Below are 21,167 nucleotides of genomic sequence, written 5' to 3' on the forward strand. Positions count from 1 at the left end.
ATCTTTTAAGAGCCATATTTCGAGAAAGACCTAAAGCGTCAGGAGATTCTTTGAAAGGCAATTTGACAACAATCCGACCAGAAGATTCACGATGGACAGTCTTATTGAAAAATGCTTCACAATCAGATTGTTCTTCAATCCATCCGAAAAGTGTTTTATGTAATTTAGGCAAATTATTTGACCAACTGCTAAAATGTCGATAAACGTTTCAGTACCAATAAGTAAATCAATTCGTTTTGGTTTGAAGAAGTTTTCATCTGCAAGTTTAGTATTCGGGGGCAAATTCCAGGATGACACATCTAATTCAGAGCGAAACTTCAAAACAATTTAGACAAAGGCCTAGTCGTTTAGCATTTTCATACCTTTGACTAACATCCATATCATTGAACCGAGAACAACGAGTAATTGAGTGGTCAGATTTGGAGCAAAGCATACAAGAACGTTTTTAAACCGAGAAAGTATAGCCAGGTTTTAATATTTTAGATTTGGACTTACCAGACTGATGATCAGACTTACGAGGCCACAAAAGTATGGTTGGTATCAACCGATTCCAAATATTGACAACGCCTTTCAAGGACTTTGGAGCAATCATCCCAAGTTGGCAATATGGTAAGGATTTGGAGCAAAGAAAATATAGCCAGGTTTTGAATTTTTAGATTTGGACTTCATCAATGTATACTGGACACATTGGAAGGTTATACACAATCATCGGACGTGCCGGATCGTATACCAGACGCAGAATATGTCGGAAACTTTGAAACGCTGATCCCAGATAGAATGTCTTGGTCAAGCGGAACATTAGAGCAAATACAAGTAGGAATCCGTTGTTACACGGATGGCTCTAAATTGGGGGACAAAGTGGGGCTGGGGTTCTATATTGAAGTCCCAGAAACAGAAATATACCACCGTTTACCAAATCATAACACAAGCTTCCAGGCAGAAGTACGAGCAATAACGGAATGCGTAAATTGGATTAGAATAAATATGACGCCCACAGCGCTTAATATATTTACCGACAGCCAGAAGGCAATTAGGGCGATATCAGGCGATAGAACTAAAGGTAGGATTACCCAACCGCAACGTACTGTAACCGTAAGAAAACGTGTCAGCTGATCGTTTTTGATTAACGAAAAGCAATGAAAATGCTTACCGAAATGTAGCCGTAACGTTTCAACCTGTATAAAATAGAATTTTATAACGTTGTTACGTGATATTTTTAGAACAGTGATGGCACTTTTGTATGTAGAATAGAACTGTGGTACAAATTCCCTTTTTTCATACTTTTTTATTTGTATGCACAAATTTGATTTTTTATATTATTATGCTTAAATTTAATAAATTGTTTACCTTATAATTTTTTAGGATGCATATGTCATGTTAGTAATGTGTATACATAAAATTTTATAGAAAAAACGTTAATAACGTATCAAACTCCAACAAATCAAAGTTAAACTGTTTAAAATACTTTCTAATTATAATTATAGAACCAGGCGTTATCTCTGTTATCTGAAACGTTACTTCATATTACATAAAATTTTGTAGACAACAATTTGGGCTTTCTAATGGTATAAATTTGAGAGCTCCATCTCATTAAATACAGACGTTAGTTTAAAAATGTATATTTTTAAAATCAATGATTTAATGCAATTTATATAGCTCGATACTTTCAATTTTGCAAATGCAAGTAAAGGTATCTTTAAATTTTTCAATACTTTCTAAAAAAAGTTGAAAATAATTAAAAAAACAAACGCTATTACTTATACATATATATTTTTTAATTTTGGTACTTTTTCTACTTAACCATTTTAAAGAAAGTGCCTCTCAATAACCATCACTGTTTCGAACAGCTGATTGAATATTTATGTAATTTATTTTTGCTTTTTATAATTTTTGATTTTTTTAAATACCTACATAAAATAGTCTTAAAGAAATAACAAAAAAGGCAAGTTATTGCTAATTAATTTACCTTTATATTAAAAAACGCCTAAAAGCTTAAATTATTTTGTGTTTATTTCCAAGACAAGCGTTACGTTTTTAAATGTTCTATAAGTGCACAAACGTGGTAACGGTACGGTACGTTACAGTACGTGGACAGCAACGTTCGGGTAATTCTACCTTAAATCTAAGACCGTATTGGATTGTAAGAAAGCTTTAACTGAATACTCTCCCAGAGGTAAGGTTCACATCATATGGGTAAGGGCGAATGTAATAGCTTTAAAGGGAAGGTAGCTCGAGGCAGTTAACCTGACAAACGCAAAACCATTCGACGCAACAAAAGCTGAACTAAAAATATGGGTGAGAGAATCCCATAAGGCCTCTTGGAATAATGAAACAGTGGGTAGAACCACGAAGATCCTGATGAGAGCAAGACGAAAAATATCCTCAAAATGAGCAAGTCTGAAATTAGTATGATGGTACGTATTCTGAGTGGACACACAGGACTACGAGCAAATCTCTGCAAAATTGGACGTGCGGATTCAGACGAATGTAGAGCAATTTGAGAGGACAGTGAAACTCTGGAGCACTTTCTTTGTCACTGCCAGGCATTCGTCGAAGTTAGATCCACGTATCTTGAAAGTGATGTTATTCCGGAAATAACATTCCTGACTAACACTGATTGGAAGATTCTTAGGAATTACGTTCAGGAAACTGAGTTTCTGAACACTGAAAAATTATTCTTTCAGTTCTTTTTTTTCATGAATTGGAGCGCACAACAGGCCCGATAGTGGCCTAGGTGTATTTCTTCGGATTTGATGTAGTATACATCCTCCTATCAACCTACCTACCTACCTAGATTTGGACTTACCAGACTTGCTATCAACCGATTCCAAATATTGAAAACGCCTTTCAAGGACCTTGGAGCAATCATACCATGTTGGCAATCTGGTAAAGGGCAAAAAATCATTCCACTTTCTTCTGATATCTTCATCAACTTTTCCATCACTATTTAATCAGCATCGAATTTGCAATGTCACTATGTGAGTCCAAAGACACTAGAGAACTATAGAAGGCAGAAACATTATCGACTTCGTAATTAGGCACAATTGTATTTGGACATGGCAGGAAGTTCGAATAGCGTGGTAATATTTTCCATAAGAATTAATGAACTATTGTCATAACGAGTTTTAAGCCTTTCCAGAGCCTTCGGGTAATTTTCGTTCGTAATTTGGAAAGCCTTGACCGTTTCCAGACCTTGCAGGCAGTTGATCAAATGGTTGAATTTTTCACGAACGACGTTATAAAATTCTTGTATTCACTGTACTTACCACTAAATGCGGGCAATTTGAGTTGATGCAATTTAAGGCTGGGAGTTGGAAAACAAATGGTGGACTCGGACAACGTGGTGTTATGCACATCTTCACCAAGCTGGGACTGGATATTCATTTTGGATGAGATTCACAAATCTTCGATTTCGGGCCTAACATTGTCCTCGGAATCGTATTTCTCAATTTGGGTTTGATACGTTTGTATCTGCTTAAAATACGACTCTAAAATCCCCATGCGGCGCTTCAACTTGGCTGACGAAAGTCAGCCATTGGCTTCGATTTGGTTCTTGGTGCGGGTAATACTTTTCTTAGTATTAGCCCGTTGCTGCTTAACCTCTTCCAAAGTCATCATCAATTTCCAAAAGTTTGATTAGGTGAGCCAAAAATTTTCCAAAAAAATATTTTACAAACTGTATGACACTATGTAGAGCACTGTATGTATTTACTTTATATAAATATGTATCGCAATATTCCGAGCGACCAAATTTAGTATACCCAAAATTTTATACTATATACTGGAACCAAGAGAGAACAAATTTATGTATTTTTGTATATAAAGATTAGCGGTATGTATTTTAATTTTTTTATAAAAACTGTTTCTATGTATCGAGCCGACAAAATGTTGAGATATGTAATAGGTAACCAATGTCACCAAAAATTGTTAAGTTGTACTTCAACGACAATTGTTAGAATATACCACGGACCGAGAACGACAAATTTTGCAAGATTTAGAATAATCACGTTCCCCACCTTGTGCGCCAAAATGTTTGATTTTTCTTCACCGATAACGTTATAGAGCAATTCGGTTATTTTGAATTGTTGTCTATAGGTTGCTGAAATTCTATGGTCACTACCCATTAATTCCTAGGAACAAAATAAAACGACCGTGGTACCGAAACAAGTAAAAAGATCGATGATGTTTCATTGAATTCAACTATGATAATGATTTCTTTATTTAAAAATAATTTCCCTAGATCTTGTAAATATGGGCTACAGTGTTGTTGTTGTAATATTATTTGTTTCTCACTGTTTCAAAATATGCAAAATAAAATACATGCATTAAGTCTCCAAAATAATAAATTGCATTTTTAAGAGCAACAACAATATGCTTGCAATAAGAATTGGAGTGAGAAACAAATAATAAAAACTAACGGGTCATTACCAAAAAATAAGTACAGTGGTTAGTATGAGCAAAAAATAATGACAAATTACAGTGGCAACAGTGAGCCAAAAATATGAATAAAATTTAAATACAATTCAAAATGCAAATTAATAGTAAAACAAAATAATAATATTAGTAATTGTTATACGGTGACCTAACAAGTCCCTTTTTATAAGTTATCAATTAATCCGGGCTCTACATGCTTAATTTGTTCTAGGTTCAATATTATTAAAAATCAGAAAGTACCAGTGTACGATATAGTACCAAAAAGTCTACCTTTATAGATTCTCATTTACTCCAGAGCACTATTGCTAGATTTGACGATTTTCAGTGTCAAACATAGTCTGTGGACGATTTGACGAATTTACCTCTAATTTTACGTTTTGTTAATAAAGGATTTTTATACAAATTTTCGTGTGATCTCAAGGACAAGTTTACACGTTTCGGAACAATTAAAGAATTTTGGCATATATGTATCAAAGTCTATTACCTAATTGTCAATAAACATATACCATGTCCTTGATGTGACTTATAAAGATGACAATTAAGGTCCTTAATGTGACTTATAAAGATGACAATTAAGGTGTTACATATACATATGTAACAGTGGGCTGTCTCGGTACTTTTGGCCCCCTCTACATATGATATAAATAATGAACAACTTGCTCACTGTTTATGAAATCTGCTCAAAAAATAGTTTTTTTTTTTTATCGGAGGAATGTGTTTTTAACGTATGAAAAAATTTATATTTTCTTGAAATATTGATATCTGATGAGAAGCAATATATTTTTAATGTAAATGTTTCTATTAAATCGTCCTCTTCGATATTTTTAATTTTTCAAGGATTTCTGTGAATGATATGCCATTTGACCGCATGAAAACTTGCTCAAGTCACTGTTGGCGAATCTTAAATAAATATTTTTACTTGAAAATCGGAATATAATTCCAATTATCATTCAAAACTGAAGCTGATGATTTTCTTAGTTAATTTTTTCAGTATTAATTAATTAATAGTATAAACAAATTCTGAACAATAATACATTTGTAAATCAAAATATCCTTAAATATTTCACACACATGTACACTTACGGTGACCAGACGTTCTGTAGTGTTCTGTATTTGCCCAGTATTTGGTTTTTTTTTTCAGTTTTAGAGTGTGTGTCAATCGGTAACAATTTACTTGAAAATGTAAATTTTTGATAGATATGAGGCGAATAAAATTTTACTAGCTCATAGGGCTATATAAATTTTTGACAAATGAAAAAAAAAAATTTTAAATACAAAAAATAAAATATTTTATAATTTTAGTTTATAATACATTTGTGATTGTACAAATTTATTTTAATAATAAAAAATCAATAAAAATGTTTCATTTATTAAAATAAATCTGCATTGTGAAATTAGTGACAATTGTAAAAATTTAATGTAATTAAAAAAAATATCGCTTGGCACAGCAAAATGTAAAAATGTTCCCACCATAGGAAAATTACAATCCACCATAGAACTTTGCTATAATTTGGCACACGCTCTTGCATAAAAACGCAGAGAAAAACACATAAGGAATACATAAACATTAAAAAATTCTGACACAAATGTAGGTAATACAGGTTTTATACCCTCCACCACCATCAGTGGTGATAGAGGGTATATATAACTTTGTGATTCCGTATGTAACATCCAGAAATATTAATCTGAGACCCAACAAAGTATATGTATATATTCTGGGTCCTTATCAAGTTCTGAGTCGACTTAGCAATGTCCGTCTGTCTGTGTAAAACACGCTCACGATATAACGAAGCAATAGAATTTAACCAAATTCACCCAAAATGTTCTTCATTTTCCTAAGTTGTTTGATATTGAAAATGAGCAAAATCTTGGGGGTTTTCTATTTAAGACATGAGAAAACTTATTTCTACAAATATTTGATCAATTAAAAAGTATTAATATAAAAGTAGCTGGTGGAGGGTATTTAAGATTCGGCTCAGCCGAATATAGCACTCTAACTTGTTTTTACTATAAACATTGACCAACGCTGATAAGTAATATCGATATCAACTGTCATTTAAAATGACGTAGCTAGTGAAAATTGCAACAATATCAACAATGACATTAGGCATACTTTGATATTTATGTTTTTTAGTATTTATGTACATATTTATTGCTGCATCTTTTTGTGTTTATTATATGCTTTCTTTTTGCACTTTATTAAATTGAATTAATTAATTTTTATTTTTCTAGCAATCAATATAATAATGTTTAAAACTTTATTGACAATAGAAATTTTGACGGTTAAAAATAATCTGATTTAGAAAATGGCGATGATGTATTTTATTTTCTCCTGTTCTGTATTTTGCTGAAAAAAATATGGTCACCGTATGTATACATGCAAATTATTAAATATCTCTGAAGCATATTTTAAGGGTCTACAAAATATTATAGAAAATGTTGTTAATAACGTCCATTAAATCTTGCAATTGTAACATTTTTAACTTTATAGTAGCCGGTTTTTATGCCCTACACCACTTTAGTGGGGAGGGTACATTGGGTTTGTACTGATGTCTGTAACGCACAATAATATTGGTCCTGTACCCCCCTTAAAGTATACCAATCGGCTTAGAATCATTTTCTGTAAACCTTGTAATCAAACTACAGTTCGCAATTTTGATGATAATTCAATGAAATTTGGCACATGATCTTCTAGAGTACCGGAGATAAAGCCTATTGAAAATCGGTCTATTATTTCACCTAGCCCCCATACAACTGAACCCCTGAATAGGGCTTGTAAACCTTGTAATCAAACTACAGGTCGCAATTTTGAAGATAATTCAATGAAATTTGGCACATGCTCTTCTATGGTACCGGAGACAAAGCCTATTAAATTGGTTAACATCGGTCCATTATTTCACCTAGCCCCCAACCCGACGAATAGGGCTTTTAAATTCATAATTATGTTTAATATACTCGTATCTCAACAAAAAGCTGCAACACCAAGTGCTATACTAGCCTTGATGACTCTCATGAATTTTATAATTATAGGCTCTCATTTGACCATAGCACCTTTACCAAGCCCCCTTCAAAATTTGACTTAAATGTCCACAATTTTATTCAACAATAAATGAGGCAAGGTACAATTCAACTTCAATGCTTTATTATGAAAACAAAATCACATTTCATTTTTGTAACAGGTGTAAGGTATTATATGGTCGGCCTCGCCCGACTATAATTTCTTACTTGTTAGTCTTCGAATACTTTTATTTGCTTTGTATTCAATGATTACTTAAATTAAATTTTGAAGTAAATAATAATACAACCCGTCTAAGTTTTATATTCGGTGTTATATTCGGCTGTGCCGTAAAAGGAATGCTTCCCTATAAACATCTGGGTAATATTACTCATCAAATTAACTGAAGAGGACTTTATATGAGAGATAGGGTTAATTATTGATCGTTTTTCATACAATTTTTCATAATTTGTTGTAGAGCGATTTTGGTTCATATAAAGCACATATATATATATCACATTCCGACACTTTCCGCTTAAAATTCGGTAGGAAGATTTACATTTCAATTTCATAATTGTTGACGTATTTTTAAGTCTGCTATGATCGTTAAAGTAATTTTATTATGAACCAATCCTCAATAAATTTGGTAGAAAGATTTTATCTCGTATAAAACATGTGTGTGTCGAATTTCATCGCTTTTCTCGTATTTCTACGCCAGAAATAAGCTTTTAATTTATTTTCTGAAGGGGAGCTTATATGGGGTCAATCATATGCAGATTCTCATAAAAGTCAGTAGAGAGGTTTTGGATAGTAAGAAACTTACTAATGTCGAATTTAAGCCAGTAATGAGCGTAAAAGTAATTATCTGAAGCTGATCTCATAGGGGGTAAGGTCAATTATGGACCGACCTACATAAAATTTGGTTAAGTGATTTTGGTTCGCAAGGAACTTACTCGGGTCGAATTTCATCGCTTTACTCGTATTTTTGAGCCAGTAATGATCGTTAAAGTCATTTTTTGAAGGGGTCCTTATATTGGTGGTAGGGTCAACTATGGACCGATCCACATAAAACATGATAAAGAGATTTTGGCTGGCATGAAACTTATGTATGTCGAATTGCAACGCTCGTATTTTAAAGCCAGTTGTTCACATCAGTGAACAATTGAACGTTACCAGCCCTGAAGTCCAATAGCACCCACACCAAACTGCAGCCAACTTCATTTTTATACGAACGTCAGCTGCAGTTTTTGCTTTTTTACTTACTTCTATTCAATCTATCTGAAGAAGAACAAACAAATCTGTGGCCTCGTTAACCCGGCAGTTTTAAAGTTAAAAATAATAACTTAAAAGGAAAACTACAAACCACAAATTTAAGTAAAAGTGTTTCAATGTATTATAAAAAATTTAAAATCCAAAATTAAAACTAAATATTTATTTCAATTTATAAAATAAATTTAAAACATTAAACATTAAGGCCCAAATAGACTACACAAGCGGCTTGACAAACATACCAATATTTTACGTTTGTGCAAGCCTGTTGTGTAGTGTATGAGGGTGTTTCCTGTTTGTACAAATGCTTGCTGTTTGTTTGTACAAAAATTAAAAAATTTTGATTTTTACACAAACATATTGAATTTTTGTCAAACCATTTGTATGGTTTATATTTAATAATAACAAATTTTTCAAAAAATTTACATTTCTAAGAAAAATTGACATCTGTATCTTTGAAAGTCCACAAAAACGTGAAAAAATCGGTGTTTGTACGAGCAATGTTTGTGTAATGTGTGTGCGAATGAAAAAAGTATGTTTGATAAGCCGCTTGTGTAGTCTATTTGGGCCTTAAAAGTAAATTAAAATATTAAAACTTATATACTAATAGAAATCACAGCATAGTGTATCACAGTTTGGTTAATTAAATTACTTACAATATATAAAATAAATAAATATTAAAACTTAACCCTATATATATAATAAATACTTACCTCTACATTGCACATAAAATCTAACCTAAAATTTTGTGAATTATATACTTATCCTATATATTATACTTACACTATATACTTACCCAAAGTTCAATATACATATGTATATACGGTTTATAACGTTTTTGAAAATGCCAAATTCTTCTTATTTACCTAATTCCTTATTCCCGCGTAAGTAAACCCACAATACCCATCTCCCTCTAACCCCTAAATAAACATTGGTCCAATCGAGCCTTTAAAAAAGAAACGGCTACATTAGGGTAGAAGGGGGACCATACGCCACTTTTTTTTGAGGCGGCCTCAAATTAAAACCTCAATACATATTCTTAATTTTTTTCTTTTTTCGGATGCTTAGATATGTTGGCTTTAGTTTTATCCCTTTCAATCTTTCTTTAGTCATCCTCATGTACATATTTTTTTAACTTTTCCGCACTGACCAAAAACGGCGATACCGCCCCATCCAAGGGGTAAATACGCCAAGGGGATGGTGCAGATTTGTCATTAGTAAAATAAGCCAAAAAAATTAAAAAATAAAACCTTATTTTGCTGTTTTATATTTTAATTCACTAAACAAAGTATAATAAACTAGATATTTATTGTTTATTTCACATAACTTAACAAAAAAAATTAAAACAAATTATTACTGATTTTTTCTATATTTTAACCAAATTTTGTTCTACATCACAAGCATTACATATATTTGGCGAATGTGCACCACGGGCAGTTCTGGGGTTTAGTATCAATTTTTTTCGGGCTTAAAATTATATTATCGAAAATATTATTATGTCTTATTGTTCACTATTATTGGCGTTCTATCACTGACCAATATACTTTTTCTATCACAAAAACTAAAAAAGTTAGTACAAAAAATTCACACAGTGAAATATTTTCACAGCCCTTTGAAAAACAATTAATCACGTCTGCCTCCCATCATATGTAAAGTTAATCTTTCAAACTTTCAGGGATGATAGATAATCGATAAACGAAAATAAAATTTGATAATGCGATAAAATCGATTACTCAGTTTTCAAGTTATTCGCTTTGGCAGATGTGCCCCTATGGAGCATGATCCCCCTTCTACCCTAATAATAAAAAATACAGTCCACAAAAATAAAGCTGAAAAGAAAGTAAGCTTAAAAAATAAAAAGTGTGTGAAGTGTGAAAGTAAAAGTAAGCAAAAACAAGTGTATGTGAAAAATTAAAAAACCCACCCTTAAAAATAAAACTAAAAATTAAAAATCATAAATTAAACAATTAAAATACCATACAAACAAAACATAATATAAACTAAAAACAAACAAAATTGTGTAAAAAATATTAAACAAAAAGAAAACAAAGTGTAAATAGAACAAAAAATTACAAAAGACAATAAAAAGTTACACCAAATAAAATTGAAACAATTTTAAAATAAACAAAAAACATTTTACATAACAAAAAAAAAAAAAACAGTGGAAACAGAAAAATATAAAACACATTAAAAATAAAACCAGATATTATTAACAAAAAGCACACAACAAAATTACAGTGAAACCCAAAATATTGTTTTTTAAAATATAAAAAATACCCACATACCCTATCTAATATATTTGTTAAATATATATTAAATTTTATTAATAAAATAAAAAATTACACGAAATACATACACAAATAACATTTAAACAATAATATTTAAATCATTATTTAAAAGTACATACATTTAAAAACAAAATATTTTATTTAAACAATTATAAACAATATTAAAAAGTAAAACAACATCACAGTAGTTTTAAAAATATTAAAAAACATTGATACCCAAAAATAAATAAGAAATAAAATACACATAAAACATATACACACGCTTAAACATAGAGACACAGCTTACATATTACAACAACAACACTACACACAAGATCAACATACTTCATAACGGGAAGAAGGTGTAAAGAAGAATTGACAACACAAGAGATTATTTTTGGTTTTTCTCTTGTGAAGGTTTGTACCCTACCCCCAGCAAACAAGTTAAGTGTATTTTTTTTACATCTTACTAAATATTTTTTAAATTTCCATTTTTTGTAATAAACTAGCGTTATTTATCAGACAATACAATATAAAAATATTTTCTATTTATAAACCCACTCACCCACCCACCCTGTTAATAGAATTTTCGAAATATTTTTATATATTGCTTGATTAAGCTAATATTACCACCCGAATTGTGTAGCGTACCCATACACACATAAAATACTCTGTCGGAAATTTAAGTTTGCTGTTACAAATTTTTTTTTAGATTTTTAATAAATTACCCAATATGTCTACTTTAGAATCTGTTGTCGCCGATTTATTAAGATACATCCAAACAGATTCCAAATCATTTGATGAAGATTATCGCGCCACCCCGGAAAATTTCCAATCTCTACCCGCTCTTAAATTCCAAAAACGGGAATTAAGTGAATTATGGGCTAAAATTGACCGTAAATTCACCCAAGTTAGAGAATCCGCCGATATTCTTGACCCTAAGAAGGCTGAAGCCATAAATTTAAGTGAAGTCGTTAGACAAGTTAGATCTGCTAAAGGTTTTTATAGGTCAAGCATGATCTCGATCGACGAATCGATTGAGGAGATCACAAAAGCAAACGAAACCCGACCATCATTACCCGAACCCCCACAACAAGCAGCGAAGCCAAAGAAATCGTTGACAACGCACCCCTAACTAATGATGGCTTTCTCATTGCGTGGACCCAACTCGTCTCTCAATTTGAAAATAGACGAATGCAAATCAATGCGCAATTAAAAACCCTTTTTAATTTACCCACAGTAAGCACCATGTGTAGTGCTTCTATAAGAAAGCTTCAAAGAAAGATTAATTGTTGTATTGCTAATTTAAATTCATTAGAAATTGATACGGATAATTGGGATCCTATCTTCGTATATCTTTGCTTATCAAAACTACCCAAAGAAACCCAAAGAGAATTTGAAAAAACTCTCAATGATAGCGCTGAAATGCCGCCATGGACGAATCTTGATGTGTTCTTAACGAACACTTTTAAGGAACTTACATCAGTAAACGATGTTCCAGATTCGAATCCTAATACCCACCCTAACACCCACTCTAAACCCAAACATTTTACTGAAAGTAAATATAACCCTGACAGAAGAGCCAAAGCCTTTCACAATGTAACCCATTCTTCAAAGAAAACCCAACCAAACCCCAAACCTCAAAATGAACAAAAATTCTCTAACCCAACCCATATACCCAATTCAAATACCCTAAAGAATGCAAATGCCCAAAAGAAACCAAATGCACAAAACACCCAAACTAAACTCTATGGGTCTATTTGCAAACTTTGTGAAAAGAATCACACCCTAAGATAATGTTCTTCATTCAATTCTTTAGAATTAAACCAGAGAATTGAATTTGTAAATGAGAATGGAATATGTTACAATTGTTTAGCTACTGGACATGTCATAAAAGATTGTTATAGCACATTTAAGTGCAGATATTGCGGCGGTAAACATAATTCGCTTTTACACAAGCCGAATTCTAACCCTAACCCACATGTTGAAAATACTCAGGCGTCAACATCGCACAATGCAGTACAGTCTTTCTCAACCCACACCCAATCAAGCAAACCCATACCCATAGATGACAGAACGAAGTTATTAGGAACTGCAGTTCTGAATGTTGAAGTTCAAGATGAATTATTTCCAGCTAGAGCGCTTATTGACCCAGCTTCAGACTTCTCGTTTATCACAGATAAACTGAGAAGGAAGCTAAAATTACCCACTACACCCATAGTTGCTGAAATATCAGGATTGAATAAAATAGTTTCAGCTCGTTCGAATAAACTATGTCAAGTTCTATTGCGCTCTAACACACAAAATGAATTTAAATTGAATATCCAAGCAATTCTTGTTAAAACACTAACCAAAAACTTACCCACCCAAAATTTATACCCCATCCTAATACAAGACTTGGAAAATATTCAATTGGCTGACCAAAAATTCTACGAAAGTCGACCTATAGACTTTATTATTGGCAGCGATTTTTACCCACAGATTTTAAAATCTGGAGTACGAAAAGATCTTCTTAATACCCTTATAGCTCAGGAGACTGAGTTTGGCTGGATTTTAACAGGACCCGTTCAGAATTCGCAAAATACCCAACCCTTAGTTTCTTACTTCAGTTCAGTCACGCTTGATAAAATTTTTACCAAGTTCTGGGAAATTGAAGATGTACCCACCCAACCCAAAGTTTCAGAAGAAAGTTCTTCATGTGAAGAAACCTTTATGACCACTACCCTTCGATTACCAAATGGCCGTTATCAGGTAAATTTACCATTTATATACCCTCCTGTCGAGTTAGGAAACTCTAGACACGTTGCTATGGCTCAATTTCTACGTGACGAGAAAAGTTTAATAAAAAAGCCAGAGCTTAAAATGGAATATGATAAGGTGCTACAAGAGTATATCGATTTAGGTCATATGAAACCAACTAAATATAACCCAAACACTCCTTCAAACACCCATTATTATTTACCACATCACGCTGTTGTTAAACTTGATCGCGTTACGACAAAAGTTCGAGTTGTATTTAATGCATCTAGCAAAACCTCGAATAGCAACAGTCTTAATGATACCCTACACACTGTTCCTACCCTACAGCAAGATTTAGTTGTACTTATCTTGAAATGGCGCTTTTACATGATAGTTTATAATGCCGATATTACAAAAATGTACCGGCAAATTATGCTTAACCCTACCCACACACTCTTCCAACGAATATTATTCCGTAAAAGCGTCAACGAGCCCATTCAAGATTATGAACTGCAAACAGTTACATTTGGTGTTAACTGTGCGCCATATCTAGCTATTAGAACTCAACACAAATTAGCCGATGACATTCAAAATACCCACCCTATAGCTTCGCAAATATTGCGAAACAACATGTATGTTGACGATGTCTTAGCTGGAGGTCACACAATTGAGGAAGCTCAAAAAGCTCAATACCAATTGATCGCTGCTCTTGACTCTGCTGGTTTTCCTTTGAGAAAGTGGATTTCCAATACAAAGGATTTATTACAAAATTTACCCGAAGAACATCTACTAGATGTTGATTTACTCACCCTACCCGAATCAAATAATGCTAAACTGTTAGGCATTCGTTGGAACGCTAAGGAAGATACGCTTTTCTTTAATGTACCCTTAATTGAAGGAAAATCAGCATACACAAAGCGAACTGTGTTATCAGACATTGCTCGTCTTTTTGACCCAGCTGGTTGGTTAGCGCCAATTGTTATATCTGCCAAGATTATTATGCAGCAAATTTGGCAAGATAATACAGCTTGGGATGAATGTCTTAACCCCTTATAAAATGGCAAAAGTTTTTGCAGTTCTACGATAATATTAATATAATTCGTATTCCAAGATGGATTAACTTTTCACCTTCAGCAAAAATTGAGTTTCATGGTTTTTCAGATGCTTCTGAAAAAAGCATACTCTGCTTGTCTGTATGCACGAGTAACAGCCATAGACGGACCTAATTCCGTAACCCTACTCTTCGCTAAGATGAGAGTTGCGCCAATCAAAGTAATCTCGCTACCAAAACTTGAACTTTGTGGTGCAGTGTTGTTGGCAAATATGACACATAATTTACTCAACCTACCCTTACATCAGACGTATTTCTGGACCGACTCATCTATAGTTTTGGCCTGGCTTAGTAAACACCCTAACTCGTGGAACACATTTGTAGCAAACCGAGTTTCTACAATAATCCAGACTGTCGGCGTTGAAAATTGGAACCATGTTGCTTCACACGATAATCCTGCCGATGTTGCTAACCGAGGATGTAATGCTGATGAGTTAAAAGATGACACTTTTTGGTGGAATGGACCATCGTGGTTGAAAGAAGTCGCGTCGAAGTGGCCAACAACAAATAAACACTTTATTACTCAAGCTGAAGCTAAAGTTAGTCAGTCGTTTACTACGACCGTTAATATCCACCCTTCCTTGGTTAATACGAATACTGAAAACCCAGATATATTATCAAGATTTTCGAAATTGTCAAAAGCTCTAAGAGTAATGACATATGTCTATCGATTTTGTGATCGCGCATCATATACCCGAAGAAATACAATTCGAAATGATAGAGTTATTCTTGATCGAAATAACCCACAACTAGTCAATGATAGACTACGTTTATTAACTACCCACCCAAGTATTGAACTTGATGCGTCAGAGATCAAATCTACCCGTGATAGACTTATTATTCTTTGTCAGACAGAATATTTCAACAACGAATATAACTGTTTGAAGAGAAAATACCCTGTATGAAACAAAAGCGACCTGCTTACCCTAACGCCATTTTTAGATTCTGCAAAGATAATGCGTGCAAATGGTAGACTAGCAAATTTCAACAGTTTGTCCTATTCCGAAAGACACCCTATATTAGTACCCTATAAAAGTGCATTTGCTAAGCTACTAGTACAACACGTCCACCTGGTAACCCTGCATGGTGGAAATCAACTTATGTTGAGAATAATTCGATCAGGATATTGGATTCCGAAGCTTAAGAATCTGATTAGTAATGTTGTTAACAAATACTCACCCTGCATAAGATATAGGAATAGACAAACAACCCAATTTATGGCGGCGTTGCCACCAGAAAGAACCCAAATTGATTAAGCTTTTACAAATGTTGGAGTTGATTTTGCAGGACCATTTGACGTCAAGGCATATAGTGGCAGAACTTGTAAAATAACGAAATGTTACGTTTGTGTTTTTGTTTGCTTTGCAACAAAAGCCATAGAGCGACAGGAATACATCAGGCAATTGAAAGGTTCCGTTATATCTACTAACAGTTTTCAGAATTTGACGTGGCATTTTATACCCCCAGGTGCACCACACATGGGCGATTTATGGGAGGCAGGAGTTAAAAGCTTTAAAGCTCATTTGAGGAAAATAAATACCCTGAAATATACATTTGAAGAGCTAGCTACACTCCTTGCTCGAATAGAAGGATGCCTAAACTCGAGACCCTTAAGTCCGTCAAGTGAAAACCCTCAGGATCTTAACCCGTTAACCAGTGGACACTTTTTAATTGGCTCACCCATACTTACCCCTGCAGAACCCGACACAAGCAGTGATAATATAACCCTGGCTAACAGATGGCAAAAATTAAAGATACAACATCACAACTTTTGTAAAAGATGGAAAGATGAATATCTTAAAGAGCTCCATAAAAGATATAAGTGGAAAACCCCTACCCGAAAAGTTGAAATAGGTGATATTTTAGTAATTAGACAAGACAATTTAGCACCCAACGAATGGTTACTTGGACGTGTGACCAAAACACCCTGGTTCTGATGGTAGAAATAGAGTAGTTGACTTACAAAATTCAACTGGAACTCTAACCCGACCAATTACTAAAATTGTTGTTTTACCCGCTAATTAGTCTAATACTTTTACTAACCCAATATGACAATATCGTTAATTATTTCAACTAAGCCATACACTAACCCAAATATATTATGAATAACATTTAATACTTCACCCTAACACACTAACTCATTCATAATATTTCATTTCATAACCCATTTTCTATTTCTACACAGAATGGCACGCAACAATAAGCATGGTTCAAAGTCCAGACGTTCTGGCCATCGCAATGAGCGCTCCCACAAGGCAAACGTTTCTCGCCGCAAAGGAAACCGAAATCATCATCGCCATACCGAGCCCACAAAACATTTTGGTTGCGGCATCTGTAAAGCTGACCACCGTTTGACAAACTGCCATAAATTCAACAAAATGAATTTGGCGCAGAAGTATCAAACGGCAGTCAGCCTACATTATTGCGTGAATTGATTGGCGAGAAATCATTTAATAGGCAGCTGCACCAGCAAGGCTCGTTGCCAACAATGTGGTGGTAAACACCACTCCACCCTACATGGTCCAAATAGGATCTTAAAGAATTTGTTACAAGACCGATCCCCACCACCAACTCCAGCTCCAAGAACTCAACCCATACCAGCACCACGTCATTCCATAGCAACAACAGCCATAACCACACCAATTACAACATCCATGACGAAAACCTTCGTACCGACTGTAGTTGTCCAGATGATCATGGAAAGCGGAAACCGGATAGCAAGGGCCATATTAAACCCCAGCCTAACAAAGTCCCGAATTGCATCCGTGTTAGTACGAGACACCAGTTTGAAACCCTTCACAATCGACAACGAGGTTTTCGTCAAAGTGTTAATTGGACCAAATCTAACATCAAACGTTAGATACGAGGTTTGTATGGAAGTTGTTAAAGATCTTCCAAAAACCCCTTACCCAAACCCAATGGGCGAAGCCATTAAAAACAAAGTTTGTCGTATCTCACTTGCTGACCCCGAATTTTATTCGAACAAATCTGTCTCTATGGAGATTGGAGGAGATTTATACATCAGCATTCTTCAGCTCAATGTAATCCACATCGACGGGGGCTCACTTATAGCTCAGGATTTTACCCTTGGCTGGCTGGTCATAGGATCCTCTACCCAATAAACCCACACACAATGAAGTATTTTACATGCATAATTTACCCTATTACCCTACACCATTTTTATTGAATAAATAAAAATAATTGTTCCTTTCTCTTCACAGGTTGCCAGGCCCGGGAAGATGTTCACATTAGTGAACAATTGAAAGATACCATCCTTGAAGTCCAATAGCACCCACACCAAACTGCAGCCAACTTCATTTTTATACGAACGTCAGCTACAGTTTTTGCTTTTTTAGTTACTTATATACTATATATACTCTAGTGGGGCTACAACCAATATTTCGATGTGTTACAAACGGAATGATAAAATCAATATAGGTACCCCCCATCTTTTTTGATTGTGGGTATAAAAATATTCTAGTCGAGTATTTAGAGTATATTTTTGTAAAGCACCTTTGGTCAAATTTTTTTGATTTTCTTATTATTAAAAAAATTTATTTGTAATATTGATTGGAATAACTGTTTGATAAAATTTTATCAATCTTAGGATTATATTCCAATTATCATAATTAATTTGCGGCTGAAATATTGTGGATGTGTTGGAATGCCTATGAAAATTGCCTAAACAAGGACTTCAGAATAAGCTAGGATTACATAGTACTTTACGTTTAACAGATGTGTCCCACTTTTTTCCTATTTTTTTTTTACATTAAAGAAATAATGTAAATCAGACGACTAGATCTAAAGTTATAAACTTTTAAACTGTTAAAAATCAGTTCGGGACATGTTTTATTAATCAAATTTAGACATAAACATTAATTTTTTAAAATTAAAATAGATTTTTATTTATAATGAAAAACCGGTTAACCGGTTTTTTTCTGAATATGAAAAATATCAACCGGTTTTTTCAAATATCAACTATTCGAACTATTCGAAAACCGGTTTATGGAAAATGTCGAATAATCGATCACTCGATCACACTTTTACAGACTTAATGGTGAAACAGAACACGACTGTAACTTCAAGCAAAAACTTTGGCAAAACGACATAGGACCATAATTAAAGCTACGGCAGTAACTACAAATTCTCTCATATTTCTATTTATTTTCTTTTGTTTTTATTTTTTTGTAGCCTATTTACATGGTTTTGTTTATAAAATATATGAAAATATTTTGAAAGTATGGTAATGCTGTTGAGAGAATGAGTACCTAAAAATGTGAGCATAAAAATAAACGCTCTCAAAATAAAATAAAATCTATTTTTACAAGCGCATTCTACGACTTCAAAAAATGCCAATTTGTATAAAAAAAAACGCTATGACCCAGTTCTGTTTCATCATTTAAAAATACGAGTAGAGCGATGAAATTATGTCGAATATTGACTTATATGAACCAAAATTGTTCTACAAAATTTTACGAGGATAGGTCCCTACGCCCCATATAAGGCCCCATGAGATAATGACTTTAACGCACACTACTGGCTTAAAAATGCGAGTACAACGACGACATTCAACGTAAACATGATTTGTATGAACCAAAGTCGTTAACGTTCAGCACTGAGCGTGATAGCCAATTTTTGACGAATTGCATAGTTCTACTAGACCTATGAAATTCGACATAAACTAGTTTTGTATGAGCTAAAATCTCTCTATCAAATTTTACGAGGTTCAGTCCATAAGTGACCCTACCTCGCATATAAGTTCCCTCTCAGAATCTCACTTAAACGCTCATTATTGGCTGAAAAATGCAAGTTCAATGATGAAATTCCACATAAATATGATTTGTATGAACCAAAATCGTTCGATTTTACGATAATCGGTTCATATTGATCCTACCCCCGCACATAAGGTCCCCTTCAGAAAAGTACTTTAACGCTTATTACTGGCTGAAAAATACAAGTACCGTAATGAAATTCGACATAAACTAGTTTTGTATAAGATAAAATCTCTCTACCAAATTTTATGAGGCTCGGTCCATAATTAACCCTAACCCCGTATAAGGACCCTTTAAGAAAATGTCATTAATGTTATAAATATGAATAGATCTATGAAATTTTACATAAAAAAGGAATTGAAATCTTCCTACCAACTTTGAATTTGTCCATATATAACACTACTTCTCCTATAAGGTCCTCTTCATAAAATTACTTTAACTCTCGTTAGTTACTTAAAAATATGAAATAAGATACGAATACAGCTTTAAAATTAAAAACAAATAACTGTTGTAGAGACAGATGAGGATAGGTCCATGATTGGCACTACCACGAATATAAGTCCTCATAAAAAAAAAACAGTTTGTGGTTATAAAAATTGGACAATAACGATTTGTTTTTAAAAGTTAAACCTTTATTAATGAACCTCTTTCAAATATATCAAGGTAATATTAATATCGATATAAATATGATCATAAAATATTCATAAATATCAAAGTTTATTTATATGGCAATGATTTGATGGTAGGTATATAAGATTCCACATAGCAGTATATAGCACTCTTAGTGCCGGTTCACACAGGAAAACTTTTGATCAAAAGTTTCCCAAAAAAAGTTTTCCTGTGAGAACCGGTACTTACTTGTTTTAAATTCAAATTGAATGAGCAGAGTACATACAAGCGAAATACAAAATTATTAACTAATTTTTTATTAAAAACAAAACATATTCGCCCTTATATGATTATATATGATTATATTTTAATGGAAAAATTGACTGAAAGTGTCGGTGTTTAGTTTACTGGTGACAAAAACTTTCAAAGCTGTTGGCATCAGTTCCCGTAGCTCGAATTTGGCCAGAGGAAACATACAATATTTTGACGAATATTCGAAGTTAAATTCGAAATTATGTCGGAAATTTTTTTTATGGTTTTAATTCTTTTTAAACCTGTTACTGTAGTCCAAATTGACTAAAATTTGATAACTATGATTACCAGCGCAGTCAGTTGTATGCAAATGCATGTTTGTAGTCAGTTACTCAAAATAACTTTTAATTAGTTTTCTTTTCGGATCAAATAATTTGCAACAAAATGGCATCGATTTGTTGTGTCATATTTTCGTATATTTTATTAAAAATTCATAAATTACATATTTTGCTTTAAATTCCATATATTTTGCATATTTATAACATTTTTATAGCATATTTTGCATATTTTTTAATTTTTCGAAAACAAATTGTGTGTTTTTGTATTACATATGGGAAATTCTCTTTTTATACCCTTCACCCTCGTGAGAAGGGTATATATAAATTTGTCATTCCGTTTGTAATTTCTATAATATAATTTTCCGACCCTATAAAGTATAT

General features: G+C 33.1%; 1 protein-coding gene across 1 annotated transcript; it reads left to right on the forward strand.

Moving 5' to 3' along the window:
• The first annotated feature begins 12,213 nt into the window (after nt 1–12,213).
• On the forward strand, nt 12,214–14,760 carry LOC119610199. Its single transcript, XM_037965323.1, has 2 exons — nt 12,214–12,736; nt 12,842–14,760. Exons 1-2 carry the CDS (start codon nt 12,214–12,216, stop codon nt 14,758–14,760), a joined length of 2,442 nt encoding a protein of 813 aa, XP_037821251.1.
• Nucleotides 14,761–21,167: the final 6,407 nt, after the last annotated feature.

Source organism: Lucilia sericata, unplaced genomic scaffold, assembly GCF_015586225.1.
Source record: "Lucilia sericata isolate MDLA Ls3-8-SP2 unplaced genomic scaffold, ASM1558622v1 Contig000027F_arrow, whole genome shotgun sequence".
NCBI classification, from domain to species: Eukaryota; Metazoa; Arthropoda; class Insecta; order Diptera; family Calliphoridae; genus Lucilia; species Lucilia sericata.